Source organism: Strigops habroptila, chromosome 1 (assembly GCF_004027225.2).
Source record: "Strigops habroptila isolate Jane chromosome 1, bStrHab1.2.pri, whole genome shotgun sequence".
NCBI classification, from domain to species: Eukaryota; Metazoa; Chordata; class Aves; order Psittaciformes; family Psittacidae; genus Strigops; species Strigops habroptila.
In genome coordinates, this window is record NC_044277.2 from 21,602,419 (window position 1) to 21,621,235 (window position 18,817).

General features: G+C 39.9%; 1 protein-coding gene across 12 annotated transcripts in view; it reads left to right on the top strand.

The window, feature by feature from the left end:
• RGS22 (regulator of G protein signaling 22) overlaps positions 1–17,635 on the top strand; it is a 62,660-nt gene extending 45,025 nt beyond the window's left edge. For 2 of the 12 annotated variants that reach the window (XM_030480404.1, XM_030480439.1), the window contains 8 exons: positions 1,412–1,471; positions 3,480–3,641; positions 6,492–6,671; positions 8,196–8,336; positions 10,385–10,519; positions 12,811–12,933; positions 14,451–14,553; positions 17,438–17,635. In XM_030480404.1, the coding sequence (XP_030336264.1) occupies positions 1,412–1,471; positions 3,480–3,641; positions 6,492–6,671; positions 8,196–8,336; positions 10,385–10,519; positions 12,811–12,933; positions 14,451–14,553; positions 17,438–17,457 (924 nt within the window). In that variant the 3' untranslated portion in view covers positions 17,458–17,635. Of the gene's footprint in view, positions 1–1,411; positions 1,472–3,479; positions 3,642–6,491; positions 6,672–6,751; positions 6,813–8,195; positions 8,337–10,384; positions 10,520–12,810; positions 12,934–14,450; positions 14,554–17,437 lie in introns of those variants that run through there. The other 10 variants (XM_030480411.1, XM_030480420.1, XM_030480430.1 and 7 more) reach the window with 10 other exon arrangements.
• The last annotated feature ends 1,182 nt before the right edge of the window (positions 17,636–18,817 follow it).

Consider the following 18,817-nt stretch of genomic DNA (forward strand, 5'->3'; position numbering starts at 1 on the left):
TCCCATGCTGTATTCTTTCTCTCCCTCTCTCTTTTACGCTGCCTGTGTTCTAGCATCTGGAGCTGTGGTGCCTGCGGAAATGACTCCAGGACTTGTGAAATCTGCTGAGTGGGAAGGTTAACTGCTACAAGCCTTGTTCCAATTGGTTACTTCAGAAAGTTGCCAGAAAATTAGGAATGAGGAGCCTTTCACTCCTGCTGGCTCATTAGAAGGGCTGGGGAATGGGCAGAGATAACATCTGCCTTTTATGAGTGTGCCTGTGTGGCTGGGATCTATGTAGGGAGATCATCCTGGTGGTGACAGATGCAAAAAGACTTGGCTTTTTGCGCTTCCACAACAGCTCTGAAATGCGAATGTCACATCAGAAGGAAACTTGACAGTTCCACCAAGCAGACACATATGCACACTGCAGTGATTCATAAAACTTGTTTTCTACCCTATTTTTAATATTAAGAAGGTTATCAGAAGTGTCAGAAGTGCATATGAACTGTATCCCTTTCATTGATTCAGACCACTAAGCAATCTGAGAAGTATAGGTTCTGATAAGACAAACAGTGATTTTAATAATGAATATGTCAATTAGAGCAAAATTTCCTAACCCTCTGCCCTTTTTAGCTGAACTCTGCCTCCTTTCCAAGCCCTGGCACAAGACCATGCACTAAGGCTAAGCTGCTTCCAGGTCTGGAAGCTAGCTCATGCATCTTCTTGCACCTGCTGCACTGCACTGGCAGGGAGAATAGCCCACGCAGTTTGGAAGATGCTGTATTCAACAGTTTACAGGAAATACATACTTCTAATGAGATTTTAGTCTTTCTAACTCCATTTATGTCTGACTGCTCTTTTCTCTTTCTTATTGCAAATTCAGAGGATGAAAAGGTCCTTTGAAGAAAGTATTTTAGAAGAAATGAAACCAGATGACATTCTCCAATTGGCTTCATATTTCACAGTGACCAAACACTGTGGGCATGCTATGTAGTCCTTATTCAGAAAATCTGCCCTTGATTTGAGGTGTATTTTTCCCACAGAGAACTGTGGAGTCAAGTCTGTATTTCTGATACAGCTGTCGAAAGGAACCAAAACAATTTCATACCAAAAAAAAAAAAAAAAAAAAAAGAAAAAAAAAGTCCCAAATTTGTTCCTAACATAATTGATCCCTCAGAGCATTATGGATAAGGTAAACCAGTGGAAGAGTGCAGTCTGACTGCGATTGCCTGTTGTCTTCTTTAACTCCCCTGTCTTGGTAAGCATGTGCTCATTTATAGCTGAATGAGGGATGGCGTTCAGCGTGGGTCCACAACAAGATTCAGGTATAAACATCCATATGAAGATGTATCAGCTATAATCATTACTGGGCTGAACATGAAACAAGAAGAGTTAAAAAAACCAATTATAATCTTCTGCTCAACCGTAGATAAGGGACATGACTGAAGATACTTCACGACAAAAACAGAAGACAACTAGGCTGTGGAAGGTAAGTGAAGTTTCCTGTCTCTTGTGTCTGCAGTTTCACTGTCTTTTTCATTTGGACCTTGCACATCCTTCACAATTTCCCTGCTGACAGTGTGTGGCCCAAATGTAATGCTGTTGAAAGCAGGCATGATTGTATTGGCTGCAGTGGACTGATTACTCACATCACTGGTTAATTTAGCTCCCTGCTGGGTGTTCATGGTAAATTTCTCTCAATTCCTGGCTGGAGAGGTCATACTTGAAAAAAAATATGTCTCTTGTTCTGGGCTTTGGAGCACTAACCCTCCTCAAACTGATATTGTACCTTTAATTCATATTTATCTGTATTTTGCATGCAATGGACTTATTGGGACAAGCTGTTCATTCCAGCATCTGGTAGTTTATTTATTATTGCGAGTGGATTACGTGCAGACACAAAAGGGAATGTGAAGTATGCAGTGGAGTGGGCAGGTTTAATCATATCTCACAGTATCTGTTTCATTCAGAATTGTATTTTAATCTTACAGTATTGAGATAATATCAATTTTAAACATCTTAAACCTTTGTAATAATACATTTCATCAGATGTTTGCCAGTTTTTTCCTCTTGAAGAGCAGTGAACTCTTTGTGGTTGCCAACACACAAGTTGTGTACATTTATTCAGTTGAACTTTTATTGTCTGTTGAAATCAAACTGGAGACCCGGTCACCAATTATTCATGCAAATCATTAGCTCAAAAGGGATCCAAAGTGCATGTGGGTTCTGTTAACTGAGTTTTCCCTTTGTCTGTTTGTCAGGATGATGGTTGTTTTCCCTGTTCTGCTTCAAGGTTGACCCATAATATAAGCAGTGTTCATATATTAGTATAGGGATGGGAGCAATGTTTTGTTCTTTCCTTCATGCACATGCCCCAGAAATACTTTTTCCAAAAAGTTGCCTAAATCCTGGTCACAGGGGATAGAACATGATTGGAGAATTGGAAGAGGGGTGAGACTATTCCACCTTACTGTCTAATTTGAGCTGACTTTATTTTAACCAAAGGACCTTTTGGATAGCCACTACTCACCCTCTCGCAAGGATAGGCTCTTACCCCTGGCAGACTCTGTGGCAGGACACAAAGTATAACCCCTGTTAAAGTATAAGAGAAGCTGCAGAAAGACCTTCAGGTTAGAGTCAGGTTAGATTTCCAGGACTGTCTGCAAGAACTAAAAATTACTTTGTCCTATACTGACCATTGAACAGCACTCCATGCCTCCAGGACTTCAAGAGTTTTATACCACTGTTAGAGGATAGTTTTCATTCATCCATCTGATAACAAAAGTGGCTTGTTTGGCTTGCTCCTCAGTGACAACACAAGAACTGTTTGTTCAGGAAGGCAGGCCAGCCTGAACTCGTTTCAAACAAACTGTCTCTGCATAAGCCATCTTTCTTTCTCCACCCTTTCCTGGCTGCCTACCACTCTGTCCTTTGCAGTATGTCTCGATGACTTTGAAATGTCTCGATGACTTTAAATTCTGTTTTACTATTGGTAGCTTTATTCTACAGAGAGCAAACTCTCCAGCTTCTGTTGGTGATCACGGCAACACATTTCAAAGCTCATTTTGTTGGTGAGATCCCTGTCAGAAGCACTTTACAACTTTAAGCTATGTGGTTTGTCTGTTCCTTTTTGTTTGTTGTTTGTTTGCACAAAACTCAAACTGTTCTCTAGAAAAGTAGCCTGTTGCCATAATCAATAACAATAGCTGTTTCCATACTTTATAGTACGTAGTCATATGGTCTAAATCATTGTCAGTCATTTCCTCTCCCATCACGTCTTCCAAAAAATGCTGCCCAAACCGAACTTGAAAAAAAAAAAAGGAAAGAAAGAAATGAAACCTTGCCACATTCTATTCTATCCATGCCATAAACTCATAAACTACTGAAGGCTAGGGTCAGTGCAAAGATATGAATCAGACAGTTTATGCTAACTATTGCCTTTGTTATTGCTTTTTGAAACAAAGTTTATTTGGTGCATTTATTTCTTCTTTTGATAGCATGCGAACAATAAGTGTGTTTCTTCATCTAGTGAAGTAATTGCTTTCCGCAAAGCACTGTTGAATCCAGTAACAGCCAATGAGTTTCAACACTTTGTGTCACTGCAAGGAGACCTACTGGAGAATGGAGTGCTCTTTTGGCAAGAAGTTCAGAAATATAAGGTACAGTGGCAAAATGGAGCAGGGGAAGTATCATTCAATTTGTAAGCAAATACATCCAATACTGCATATTAGGAGAACTTTAACAAGAATATCTCTAGGCATTTTCTTGTGCATTGTAAAAACTCTTTCACTGTTTAAACGTTTTTTTCTTCTATGAAAATTCTCACTTCTTAAGGGTAGATATTTTAAATTGCTTGAATGTATTATTCTTACATTTCTTTATGTTTGTCAAACTGTAATATTCTTCTGAGTCTCTAAAGGGACACTACTAACTAGCTAATGCCCAGATTTTGGAATACATCTGCTGAGCAGCAGAAAATGTGCAAGCATTAAAACGTTCATTCTGTCTTTATAGTTGCACACTGTTAAATAATGGGATTATTGCTGTATCCAGCAATCACTCAAAAATCAGATAAAACTTTTAAATTCAATGAAATGTACAGATGTAAAGACAGTATCTACACAAAAAGCCTAAATGTACAATGCAGACCCCAGCTCCCTTGCATTTTGTACAGTCACATTTGACTGCAGCTGAGGATGTGGCCAAGATGAAACGTGACAGGGAAGGTCAGCAAGTATTTCCTCTCTCCCAAACACATGCCCTTTTATGAAATTGCTGCTCTGTGGGGTGAAACACAATGGGGAACCTCTGGAGAGAGCTTTAAAATCACACTGCAGCCTCCTAGCATCACCCTGGACTGAATGCAGGGGCACCACAGATCTTTCACTTGTTCCTCATTCCTTTTGCTTCTGGGATATTGCTGATGCAAAAATGCTACCAGAATCCAGAGCCTTTCTTGAGTTCCTAACCATAGGCTGTGTGCACATGGCATGCAGAGAGCATGAGGTTAGAACATGCTCAGAAATTAGGAGGGAAGCACAGCTGATGCTGCAGTAGCGCTTGGAGATCCTGCTGTAGGCATATGGGTGTAATTTCATTGTTTAATTTTACACATTTGAATTTGGGGTCTGCTTAAGAAGCTGAAGCTCCTCTGTTTTCAGGGGCAATCTCCTGAAATCTCACAGAGGCTCTGATCCCCAAGCAAGGAATCATTGGCTGAAATGCTCTCTGGTCATGCTGCTGTCTCTCTCACTTTTACTGAGTGACTAGCTTAGCCTAGAAGCTTGACATGAAGGCACCTAAAGTTCCATGGCATAAACCCTTCTCAGATTTGTGACTCTTCATTCCTACATTGTGGAGGACACAGGGAGTGTAGTTTAGACTGTTTTCTGTGTGGATATACTCTCTGAAGAAAGGCTTCATTGTTTTTTGCCCCACCCCCTCTCTGTCATTTGTTACTTTTACTTGTCTTCTTATCAAGAAAAAGTACAATCTGACCATACGATCTGACCATATTTCTACATGCATGCGATTTGTCATGGTTGGCAGCTGATGCTCTTTAGAGAAGCAAAGAGCTGGAGTAGTAAGAGTGTTGTGGGTCAGGCTGAACTGGAGGCATATTGCCAAAGACGTGGGCAGCACTTTGCACAGTGCATACTTGTATTGTCTGAGCTCTATCATGCCATCAGTTTAGACAGAACTCCCCCTAGGAGTCAATGACTGCATCACTCCCTGTAACCCATCAGGCTGGCGGCACATCTTGGGACAATCAAAAAACTTTTTTTATTTCTTAAACAAATATGAAAAGATATAACTCTGTGGATCATTTCCATCTGCTCCTCTGTGCTCATGCCTCATCCCTCTTCATATCATATAGCTTGTTTGTCTTCCCTCTTACTACAGCTCTCTGCCTTTTCTTCTATGTTAGATGAGCAAAGGAAGCCATAATATATTCTTAGGATATATTGAATATGTTTTTGTATTGCCTTACTTTCTTTATTGTAGCTGTTATCATTCTTTTCTTCCTTCACAAAACTAAGAAGTATTCATAATAATACAAGCCAGCTCTTTCGCATACCACATTTCTGGTTAAAAGCCCTGTTTTTAATTTCTTTGCAAAGTAAATATCCAGCCTCCTATACCAAAACTAAATGCATATTCTTCATTTAGAGCTCTCTTCCTGAAAATTCTCTAGAGGGCTCATTGTGTCTCTAGTAGATATCTGAGATGATCTCCTAATGTTATAGAAATTTCTTGAGTTTTATGGATAGATGGAAAATTTGTGTTTCAAAGCATTTGAAAGATGTTCTTTGAATTATTTTTCCTTCTTGTCCAAGTCCAATGGTAGCATTGTCAGAGTGTGAAGACACAGTAATAACAGGTTTTACAAGAACAATCGGATCACATTAAAAAAAGTAGAAAACCTCCAGTGTTCCTTTGACATCTCAACCTTGCAAGTTCAGGTTTATTTTACTTTCTGTTCTGCACAGAGTTTTTTCAAACACTGAGGTTTTGGGAAATAGAAAATCTTAATGAATGGTGAAACTAGAAGATTTCAATGAATGGAAGATTGTACCGGTAGTTTAGAGCATGTCTTTGTCTTTTAGTTACCATTGGTATGCTAGTCATAGCAGGCTCATTGTGAGAATCAGTGCATTTCACACCTATAGGTGTGTTTATCTTTTCAGAAATGCCTCCTATTTGGCAGTAATGTACTTAGACTGAACGCAGGATAAATACTATCCTGTTCCATTAGAACGTGCAGGCAGAGATTATCACCTAAAAGCAAAGATTGCTATTATCTGCATTTGCAAACCAGAAGGCCCGCTCATGTCTTAACTATGTCTTTGACCACGCACATTTGCTATAAGAATTTTGTCCTACATACTGAAGGGATCTACTGTATAATTATTTTTGTGTGACTATCACTCTTTGATCACTGGGCCCCTGGAAAGGGTCTTGCCTCTCTCTCTCTCTCTAGACTGAATATGCTATTTTTCATCTTTCAGGACTTGTGCCATTCTCACTGTGATGATGCCACAATCCAGAAAAAGATCACTGCTATAATTGACTGCTTTATTAATTCTGCCATACCCCCAGCTTTACAGATTGACATACCAATGGAACAAGCAAAGAAGATTTTGGAGCACAGGAGAGATCTAGGACCTTACATTTTTAGAGAGGCACAGGTAAGAAGCTGGGAGAATCTCCATAATGGGTCTGTCTAGAGTCTGTGTGTCTGATTTTAAGGAGGGTCTTTCTTGCTTAGGTGACAATTTGGACTTACACAATACACAATACACAAGCCTGGGCATGAAGGAGAACGGTACAGTAATGCATTTCAATGAAGATTGTGCAGTGGAGATGATAGAAAGGCTTCAGATTTACTGCTCAATAAACTGGGCAATCTCTGACAGCTGGCAAGGTGTTACCAAGGACTGTGTTAGGAATTCTGGCAGTAGAAATCAATTATGTCTATTTTTTTAATTGCTCGCTCTTTACCACTCGGTTAATATCAAGCAAAGTAATTTATAATTAGAAAGTTTGTAGTTTTTGTAATTTATAAAAAAAATGCAGATGTGAGTAAAGCACAAGACAGCTTCACTTACCGAATGTCTTTCCCTTCATTACAGAAAATGTATTAAACAGCTGTAGACAATTTTCTCTCTGATCTTCATACTAATCAAACTGAACAGGAATTTGTGAACCTTTACTACAGACCTACTATTTTCTTATTCCTTGTTACTGTCTTCTCTGTTCTATCTTCTAAACCTAAGAAAGCTAGTTCTTCTTTTCCTTTAAAATCATCACCAATACCTTTAAGCATCAACTGTGAGTTCATAGTGTTTGGACCACAAAAGATTAATGGTTTGTCAGAGAAATATAGGTCCTAAGAGAAATAGAAGTGTCATTTCAGCCTGTGTAAAACCCAGTGAAGTTCAGAAACATGGCACAAAACCAAGGGAAGAACTTGGCCAAAAAGCTGTGACAGGAACATGACAAGGACTCACATGCCACTTTCAAGTCCAGAAGCAGTGAGGTACTGAGCATGTTTGGCTCCTTTGAAGCCCAGTTTCTCAATGAGAATTAAACATCTAAACAAATTGAAAAATGTGAGCCTTAGTACGTGCAGCAACAGAATTCACTGAGCCCCTCTGTTTGCTTTTCTAAAATTGTTTTTCTTATTCTAGTTCAAAAAAGACCCTGTGAGAGATTATATCATTTAGAAATTATCCAAGATTTGCTCATAGATCTGTAATGTGGTTTAAGAGCCTTTCCAGAGGCAAAAAAGTATTTCCTTTCTCTTAAGGAGGGGAAAAAAGCCCTCTTCCTAATGAACTGAATATTTGAAATACTTGAGCAGAACAGTGGTGCAAAAGCAATTCTACTGGTGTATATGTTATCAAGAATACTTGTAAAAAATGATGGATGTTTTCATTAATGCAAACAATTGTTTAGGGAAATATATAAAAAAAGAAAGTGCCTTTTAACTGTGTTTTAGGAAGATTTCTCACCAGTAATAAACACACTGATGAAAAGCATGTGCCGAGCAAAGCTGGGCTGAAATGTCAGGACACAGTACGTGGGAGGAACAAGGCTGTGTGTTGAAAAAGAAATAGTTATTTCATTCTTATGGTAAACTACATTTTATTCTACAGTAAACTCTGTTTTCTTAATATAGACAAGATTGACTTTCTTTTCTTTCTGCACAGATGAGTATTTTTGCTCTTCTGTTTAAATTTTGGCCAAAATTTTGTAAGCTTCAAAGCAATTTGGCTGGTGACAAAATTCTACTTGCCTTGGAGAGAAAAGAGGGAAAAAAGATGCAAAAGAAGGGAGACAGAACAGCAGAGGTAAGGTTCACAAAGTTTCGGGTGACAGCTGATGACTGCATAAAAACTCCTTCATGAGCAAGCATACATGAATTCAAATATCCCTTTCTCAGCCTGATCCAAAGCTACCAAGATCTTTTTGCTAGAATTCAAGCTTTACATGCAACCTAGTCCTAGGGCAATTAGTTCCCTATCCTGCCAATGCATATACATATGTTTAACTTGAAGCAGATGAGCCAATGGAATACTCCATTCATTAAGCAGAAGGGAAAATGTATTTCAGTCATCTTTTGTGCCAAGAGAAGAGTGAAAAAGAGAGCTGATTTTAAAAAAATATAAATCTATGTATGGTCCATGTGTACAATGGGTAACAGCAGCCCTGTTTGCATTTTCAGGATGTACTGTTGTATTTTAGAATATACAGTTCTGGGTCACGATTTAAAGCAAAACAAAACAAAACCAAACCAGATTTCATATCTATTTTTCAGAGGAAGCATTTGAAAAGTCTGCACATTATTTAAAAAAAAAAAAAAAGTGCTAATTGCTTTGTCTTTGTCTTTTCTTGAATGTTTCTCAGTTTTGACACTGAATTTGTTAGACTGTTCACAATGAGTTTCCAGACAGTTTCAGTGCGTTAACAGAACTGTGACCTCTACAGAGGAATGCTTGCTTGTAAAATTGTTTTTCTTGGAATTTCATTATTAAAATATAATGGATTTTTTTTCCTATTGATTATAGGCTTTGCAAAAGTTTATTTTTTACAAAATGTAATTGTTTGGCCAGCTTTGAGGAAAGAACATTCCTTTAAGGGCAGAGAAATTATTGGACTTGCAAACCATCATAAGTAGCATTAAAAGACTTTTACATATTTTAAATACCATGTACACATGTGTTGAGATGTTACTCATGATGAGAACCACATGCGTACCTGGACAGATAAAGACATATATGCCCACAGGAACATGTACACATTGTGATCCTCTTTTAGACGCATGAAAACTGAGGACCAGTGAAGCATTACTCAAGGCCACACACCAATGTCAAGCGAAGCCTAAAATCCAGGAACTCATGTTTCTTTCCCCAAAGCACGTTGCCTCCATACAGATATATCTGGCAAGGCCATTGGCAATACTTACAGTGCAAGAATGCGATATTTCAAAGTAACGCACTTCTGCGTTTTCACAGACTTATATTTTCCATCTGTTTGTTGCCTGTCTATAAGATTTCTGATTAAGATCAAGGAAGTAAAGAGCAAATCTTGGCCAGGAGGGCAAAAGCTCAGCTTTTATGGAGAACAAATGGGAAAGGTGAATTACCCTTCTAAGCTAGGAAATAGGGTAAGAAATTTTAGAAAGTGACAGGCAGAGAATGCATTTCAGTAAACAGTCTGCAGACTATTCTCAGAAACAATTAAAAGTAAACCAATTACCCTGTAAAATTTCTTGAAAGAATAGGTGGAACAGTTAAGTTTTTTAAACCCTTTTCCCTTTCTATTATTGTTTAAAGAATGTGCTATACCCTGTTCTCTTGCCTGAGATTTCTGCCTTCTTGGTAACAACATAACTATTCAAATGATTCAGTATCCCTGAAGAGTACTGATAAGGTTCATCCAAACTAAGTGATAGCAGGCTCACTTGTCAGCTTGTAGAAGGTGATGATTTCTTGGCATTTAAAATAATGTCTGTGCTCCTCTGTCACACCAGGCTCATGTTGAAGGACAGTAAAGCTCTGGCAAGGGTTAGAAACAGTATTTTTTTACATATATCCTCCCCCATTCCTGGCCCTACAAACAGTTGCCATTTTGGGTTTACGTCAAACAGAGCAATCATGATCCTGAGGGAGAAAAACTACTTTCTCCTTCCTCACAAATTTGCCCCTGGGGTGCCAAATCTACCTGGGCTCACCTCACTTTCTGAACTGACTGAGTAGGAGTTGGACTTTTATGTAGTGTAATGGAAAAAATGGGCAAATGGAGGTTTTCACTGGACAGTGATGCATGACTTAGTCTGACTTAGTATTATTTGACTATCTCAATAACTTTTGTGTGTGCCTATTTGTTATTTATGGAGGAAACCCTATCAAAGGCTTCCTGGCAATCGACTCAGGGCAAGGGAGGAGAGGCTGACAGCCTCTCTCCCCACAGCGAGGGACGCCAACCAAGCACGGTACAACGCAAAGACCTCTTATCTGGAAAGCAGGAAGGGGTAGGTACAGGGTGAAGTAAGCTTGAACATTCAATATAATGTGATTGCTTCAGTCTAGAGCTGAAATAGTTGTTTTGAAAGATACTGCCCTGGGAGAGTATGGTTTGCTTCTCCGTTTTCACACATTTGCCCTTAGTGTGGCACAGCTGCGTGGGCTCACCTTTGGCTCGTCTGTGTATTTGTTCCTTTATTAACTGCTAGATCCACATGACACAAAATATTTTTTACATATATCCCCCCCATCCCTGGCCCTACAAATCAGTTGCCATTTTGGGTTTATGTCAAACAGAGCAATCATGATCCTGAGGGAGAAATATTATTTTCTCTTTCCTCACAAATTTGCTCCTGGCGTGCCAAATCTACCTGGGCTCACCTCACTTTCTGAACTGGCTGGGTAGGAGTTGGACTTTTATGTAGTATAATGGAAAAACCGGGCAGACAGGGAGGTTTTCACTGGACAGTAACGCATGACTTAGTATGACTTACTATTATTTGACTACCTCAATAATTTTTGTGTGTGCCTATTTGTTACTTATGGAGGAAACGGTATCAAAGGCTACTCAGCAATTGACTCAGGGCAAGGGAGGAGAGGCTGACAGCCTCTCTCCCCACAGCGAGGGACGCCAACCAAGCACGGTACAACGCAAAGACCTCTTATCTGGAAGGCAGGAAGGGGTAGGTACAGGGTGAAGTAAGCTTGAACATTCAATATAATATGATTGCTTCAGTCTAGAGCTGAAATAGTTGTTTTGAAAGATACTGCCTTGGGAGAGTATGGTTTGCTTCTCCATTTTCACATATTTGCCCTTAGTGTGGCACAGTTATATGGGCTCACCTTCGACTTGTCTGTGTATTTGTTCCTTTATTAACTGCTAGATCCACATGAGCCATACTTAAAAAAATACCATTAGTCACTTTTTGCAGACTGCCTTGATGCCAGTATTTGTAATTTGTTGTATATAGAACTGCATTTTACCGCCAAAGTAGATTTTGGATTTTTTACTTTCAAGTGTAGAAAATAGTTTCAACTTTCACTGTAAATCTCTACTTACTCTTTCCACGCCCTTGGCAGAGAAAGGTAAAACCATAAGCATTGATTTTCCTTTTCCATGCTTTCCTCACCTCTGTTTAAACTTCTTAGTAGTAAGCTTACTTGTTAATAAGTGGTGCTATGTCATGGGATATGACATTGCCATAACATTGCCTAATTTATTATTCTAGACATTATTAAAGACCTCACTTAATTCACCATTCTCACTGAAAAAGCTAGCAAATATAAACTGCAGTATATTAGTATACACGCTACTGCTATATTTGCTTTGGCATCCCCGTTCCGTCAATTGAGTGGGCCACAGAAGTTAGTAAGCTTGCTTCTGGAGAGAAGAAAATCATCACATTGCCTGGGCAGTTCTATACCCAAAAGTCATCCTTATATATGAAGGGCTCATAGGACAGTGAGGGTGATGAGGAAGGAGAGGCACTTTGGGAACAAGGAAGTTGGATATTCTGATCCTTTTCCAGATCTTCTGGGAACTTTCTGAGTGACTTTGGGAACCATCTGACCTCTCTTTTTTTTTTTTTTTTACTTTCTCATTTGTGACATGGGAGGGTTATATCACTCACCTCATGGAGATGTTGTGGGGTTAATTAGATGAGGTTAAATATGAACATTGATTAATGTTCATATAGAGTTTTGGTATCATTGGACAGAATGTGCAGACAAAGATGCAGCCTCAGTAAAACACTAAACCAACACGAAAATGACAAACAGTTAATCACCAGACCAGCTTACCAAGGGTTACAATGCCTTGTCCTTCATTGTAAATGTTTTAAATCAGATTGCCTGTTTTCCTAACATGTATACTGTAGTTCATTCACAGCTACTGGACCAAGCTGGAATTAATCATGACAAATCCTATGTTCTACATTTTTACCTGAGGTCAAATTAGAGGATCACAATGGTCTCTCTGTCCTTAAAATGCGTTCTATTTCAGATCTGCCCTCTCACTTAGCTATATTTTGGAGCAGATATTGAATCTGAAAGGACGATAGTCTGCAGGAGTGTAGAGGTCAGGAAACTTTGATTAGTACAAAGAAATGCTTTTTAAAAGCAGTATCTTCTGCTATTTTTTATAATGCCAATGTGATGAATTATGAAACTGGGCATTACAAAATGTTACAGCGTATGACACTATCTTGTTTCCAATGTCAATTTTTGTTTCCCCAGATTTAGCTTTTTACTTTAGCTCAGTAACTATAATTTCCATCTAATTATGAGTTCTTATTATTAGCAGGGTAAAGAAGTGGGGACAAAACCTGGGACAAAACCCATCAGTCTGCTAAGCAGTGCCTTCACAGATGAGACTGGTGTGGAGACAGGACGAGCACCATTTTCAGTTGGACATGAGTCGCAGGTGAATAATAAGCATGTTGCTATAGATATCATCATTCAAGAGAGGGGAAATTTCTTGGGAGAATGGGAGGATGGAGTTTGGTTTTGAATACTACTGTCACATGGTTCTTCAATAATTATTCATTCTTCTACAACTAACTTCACTAAGTTTACCTACCTTATAGATTATATTTTTTTCTTTTTTTCTTTTTTTTAAGATTTAGGTTCTGAGTAGTATTGCTATCCAGCAACTTATTAAACTCTTTATGTGTGTAGATTTAAAGATAATTTTTATTTAAAGACAAATTGAAGAAAACAAAGTTCAATTCTGGAATAAGAAGCTTTTAATTACTTGTAAAATTCATACCTTGAAATAACTTGGTTTAGGGTTGCATCCTGTTCTGCTCATATGTCAAAAATGGAAGCTGAACTCATTTAGGAAATCTAGGTATTTGTATAGAAAATCTGACAGAAAACAGGTTTTAGTATTCCAGAACAACTCTCATGATATATCAAATCTGTAGTGAAAAGGTAACAGTCATTTTATTGGAGAAACAGGAAGAACAGACATGCCAACTTGGGCAGATCAAGGGATCATTCATAGCTGAGTTGATACTGTCATAATGGGGAATCTGTGCAACCACATAATCACAGCTATAATGTGATGCAGGACTTGCACTTTGCTCACTCCTTGTATTCCATAGAGCTCTGCCCATGGCATCATTTTAGTGATGAGCAGAACATAGAAACAGGCAGTCTGAAATACCCCCAAAATCTGAAACCATCGTGCAAACTTCATAGTTAAGCTCACACTGTTCTCCCTTAAACAGACCTGTTTACCTCTGCTCACACCCTTTTTTTTTTTTTTTTTGAGTTGAGTGAGCCAGTATATCAATATCATATGTCTAAGCCCTCAAGAAGACCCAAAGTACAGTTTCCATACTGATTTGAGAGACTGACCTAAAATTTACACGGAACCTGAACTGTGGCTGTGGCAATGGAAAGAGTAATTGTTCCTTAGAAAAGGGAAGGATGACATCTCCAGTCGATCTGCCTCTAGTGGCAGTAGCATTCTGCTGGAGAGGGCAGGGAGAAATTACTGTGCGATTAATGAAACCTTTGATGATTTGAGAAAGGACACATGGGAAGGATGTTGCAGGGAGATAAAATTACGTCCTCAATAGCACAAAAGACTGATATTTTGGGAGGGGAAAGGTCTGCTGTATTTAGGTTTTGAAGAAAAAAGGAGAGAGAATAACATTCAGACCAGGGATGGAGAATAAATGAATATAAACATCATATCTGTCAAAATTGCTTAAATTGCCTTTCATGATGTTTTGAGATTTGCTTATTTGCAGCAACACTTTTTTTTTTTTCTCACGATTCCAATATTGTTGTGACAAAACTTCTCTTCTTAATAATTGTGATTATTCAATATCAGGAATACAACAAAACAAGATTTTTGTCTTACTGTTGAAATTGACCAGGAACTGCAAGTGATATGATCTGGAGGCTGATGGTTTTTAATGGTTCTTGCAGGCTTCCTGGTCCTATTCCAAGTATATAGAAGCCTTGGAGCAGGAGAGAGTACTTCTTAAAATGCAGGAAGATCTGGAGGAAGCTTCATCATCTGTCCTTACAGGTTGTTAACCAAGCTCTGTAGTTTAGGAGAACAAGCTTGTAGCTTTGGTAAAATTCTCCTTTAGATTTGCATATATAAATCTCTGCCTCTCTTATGCTGTCTGCATGGGAATTTGCTCTCTACACCATACTTGTGAGTGACAGTAAGTTTTCTAAGAAAGGGAAAGTGAAAGTTGCAGGGTATCAGCATTGCCTTTACTGCAGAGAGGAATATGGACATTCTTCATTCTGCAGAGTGATATGGCAATCCTATTTGGTTCACACACACATTTCACCCCCCTGGCTTCTCGTGCTTCATGAACTTACATACCACCAGAAAGATGCAACTTTTTTCTCACCAGTTTGTCAGTGTGCTTTTGGGGGATGTAAGAAGCATTGCTTCATCCTTGTTTCAGCCATGAATATCTTCTTACGTCTTCCCAAATGATATGATGACCTGTTTGTTCATTAAATAGCTCAACTTAGCAGTAGCACTAGCAATAGCACTATGTAATATTAAACCCCTTCAGTTTCCCATCATTTTAATTTTCTTTTCATACACAAGTACCTCGTCTATGTCCTTCCCGAAGCCTGGAAACTCTGAAAAATCCACCGTTTCTCCAAAGAGTAGTGTGATTTTGGAGAAACACTCAAATCTTCCCAAGAAGCAGAAAGCGAGTACCAGATGCCAACAAGTGAGCTTTGAAAACTGGATTCTTAAAAGCTAATTTTCCTGCTGTCAGTGTTGATTCTTATTAGTAGCAAGTTATCCCACTCCAAATCAAGTTTAACTGAAGCTGTACAGCCTCAACGTGAAGGCAAAATTATTCTTCACTCCAATCATGGTTAGTGGACCTAATGTTGACCAGATGGAATTTTGTTGCAAAATGGTAGTCTCTGAAATGCTGTTATGTAAGCTTTCCAGTTAAAGTATTTTAAATAGGGGTGTGAGATAACTGGAGGAAGCTCAGACCTCATGGAGTTACTGGCAAAGGCTTGACACAGAACTAGCAATAGATCATCTCTGCCAAGGCCAATTAAATATTAGAATGGAAGAAAGAAGTGGGACAGCAAAGAGGTCTGATAAAGACAGAAAACCAGAGTTTGCTTGAAAGCTTGAATTCCTAGATGGAAGAATCCCCTGGAGGTTTTGGTTTGGTTTGTTTTTTTAAGCCTATGCTGAAATTAGATGGACTTGAAAAAATTAATAGAACTTGGACTATTGCTGCCCTTCCTCATCTGCTCCTCTTTCCTCTTCTAATTCTGTACTTTAGCACTGCTATTTTAGGGAAGTTGGTGTCCTGCCCTTGCTAGTCCTTCTGAACTTCCCAGTGTCTGAACACACTCTTCCCATGGCAGCATTTTCTGTATGTGGCTTTAGAGACAACTGCAGCACTGCTTGGTTTTCCTCATGTTCTCTTATTTTCCTCCTACCACATCCTCTAGTTGCAGCTAAAGTCTTCCAGTCACCTTGGGCCTTATGCACATCTGCAGATATTACTATATTTCATACATTCATGCCTTTTGTACTGCAGTTCTGCTTCACACATGGCTGTATCAGTGTGGGGAGTCCTTGTGCAGGGGCTCTGGTCCTGCTCTGTAGCTGAGAAGCCTGCAGCTGGGCCCAGTGCTCAACAAGGGCCTACAAGGCAGCTGCAGCACTTGCTGCAGTCCAGCCCAGCAGTCCCTGGCCCACCCTGTTATTCAAAACCTGAAGCTGCAGTCCTGCCAGGCATCAGGCTGTGCTACAGGCTCACACAATGATAAAGTAGCGGTCTTGAGCTGTTTGAGAGGTCTCTCCGAACAGCTTCAGTTGCAGCCTGCTCTGCAATACCATTGATTTGCCTGCGCTGCCCAGTCCCTCCCAATAGCTCATGTGTTCCCACTGCCTGCAAGTGGTTTCCTCTTCTTCCATCACGACCCGCTGGTGGTGTCCTCAACTGTGCTCTGCAGTGATCTGATCGCTCTGCTGGTAGGGTGAGATGTCTACAAAAGACTACTGCTGCTCACGATGGGACAGCTTCTCTCCACTTTGTTACAAAGGTGTTCAGACCTTGTGTATTTGGGTATAAATGGCAGATGCTGGCAGCAGGGGGGCTGTAGGAGCAGCCTCTTTGAGGAAAGGCCAGGGCTGCTCCATGCTAGATACAGCCCATTCCAGTCAGCTCCAACGGACCCATCACAGGACACAGCTGAGCCCCTCATGGTGGCACCTTGGGGAAATGTATTTAAGAAAGAGGAAAGAAAGACAGAGAGAGGAGGAGAGAATGAAAAGAGTGAAAAACAACAGAGGAAACACCAAGGCCAGAGAAAGAGGAGGAGGTGCTTTATGGTGGAGCAGATATTCCCTGCAGCCCTTGGAGAACACATGCTGCAGCAGAGGAAAAGAGGGAGAAGGAAGAAGGGGCTTCCCAGTGCCTCACCAAAGGAACTAAGTGCAACTTGTGGTCATAACAAGGAGGGGAGAAGAGGTGCTTGTAGTGAACTTGAACCTGGAAAAGGCAGGAAAAGTGCCTTCTCTAAGTGTGTAAATGTCTGTTTCTTCTTTTTCTTGTTTTTGTCTCCCACTACCTGAATCAGTAATGATTTATTCTAACTGACAATATATTAATTTCCCCAGTTCAAGTCTGTTTTGCCTGTGACAGTAATTGGTGAGCAACCTTTATCTTGATCCACAAGCTTTCCCTTTCCAGTTTTTCCTCTTTTCTCTCCTTGTCCTGCTGGGGGGGTTGGGTGGGGTGAGGTGGGGGAAATAAGGGAGTGAGCAGCTGGGTGGGAGACTGGCTGCTAGTGAGGGTCAACACAACCACACCTTTTTTCCCTCTTTTTGATGCATTTATTGAAGAACTGTTCTGACAATTTCAACTGGCTGCAGCACAGCAATGACATTCTTTTATCTTTTGCAGGCAAAATAAAATCTCTCTGAAGGAAGGGAATGGAGAGACATTCAATGAAGGTGGTCAGGAGACACAAAATTAATGTGCATGCAAGGTTTGGTTTGTCCTTACATTTCCAGAGCGAAGATGATGACCTATTATTAAGAACCATGCGACATTAGTCGGGTAGAAAATAAACATCTTCCAGTATGTTCCATATCAGCATGATTGTGATGCTGACTCTTGTGTTACTTATTTGTTTAACACTACACTTTGAGGCTCAAATCAGAGTAAGATTCCAGTGAAGTATGCATGGTACAAACAACTAAGTGGTCTTGGTCCTAAAGATCTTACAATCAAACCCAGTTCTTCAGGGCCTGATCTTATGAACAAGTGAAACGCTGCACTGAACTGACAGCCCTGAAGCTGTGTGTCTTGGCACACTGTGCTCTCAGTACTGCTATTCTCGCAACTTCTATTCATCAAGGATAACTCAAGAGGCGTCTGAGCTATCATAAAATCAAATGCTGTTGTGGTTTATTTCCAATTTGGTCTGATTTCTGGTCCAAAGTACATCTTCTGCCTTATTTCTGATTTCGATCCACCCGAAAGGCTTAAAATACATCAGGGAAGAGATGTGATCGAGAACTTTTGTAAAATGTCATTAGTCCCAAGGCATTACTTACCAGAAGATTGCAGGAGCTCTTCGCTCTTGTGCAGCCCTCTCTACTTTCTTGCTTCTTTTTACAATTTTCAGAGTTTAAGAACTGGATCAGAGTTTCTGTTGGGACTAGGGCCAAAGGATTAATTGAGAAGTTAAGAGGGGACAGGGGCAGAATTAACTGCTAGGCAGGGGACAGGATGATGATAGACCTCTCCACATTTTTCAGACCACTTTAAACACCAGTCCCCAGCCACGAAGTTGTTGGCTCCATTCATGTCTACATGTGTGTAACGCATGTAAGAGAAAGGCACTTCAGTGAGCTCCAGCTTGCTGAGTTCCTGAGGACTACTCCTGTGTTATGGATGGGATTGTCTTCCATTATCATTCTCAACCTCTTGGACAAGGAGAATGAGCCATGCAGCCCTGTCTCAGTTGTCAGAAGCAAAGGTTCTTCACGTGGAGCTCTTAGATCATACTGCTAAGCACCATTCATGAGTGCTTTCCTTCTCAGTGTGAAGTGGCGGCTGATTAATTGTCTCTTTATTTTTGACTCTTGACACAATGACCAAGAATTATATGGGATTTCCAGCAGGAATTGCTTCAGACAGACCGGCAGGGAAGAAAGACATTCTCTTTTATGGATATAGCTGCCCTGCTCATATATCCTTGCAGAAGGAGCAAGGGAGATCACTGGTTCAGTTCCTACTTTCCCCACAATTTGTAGAGTTTGCTGCATGCTTATCTCC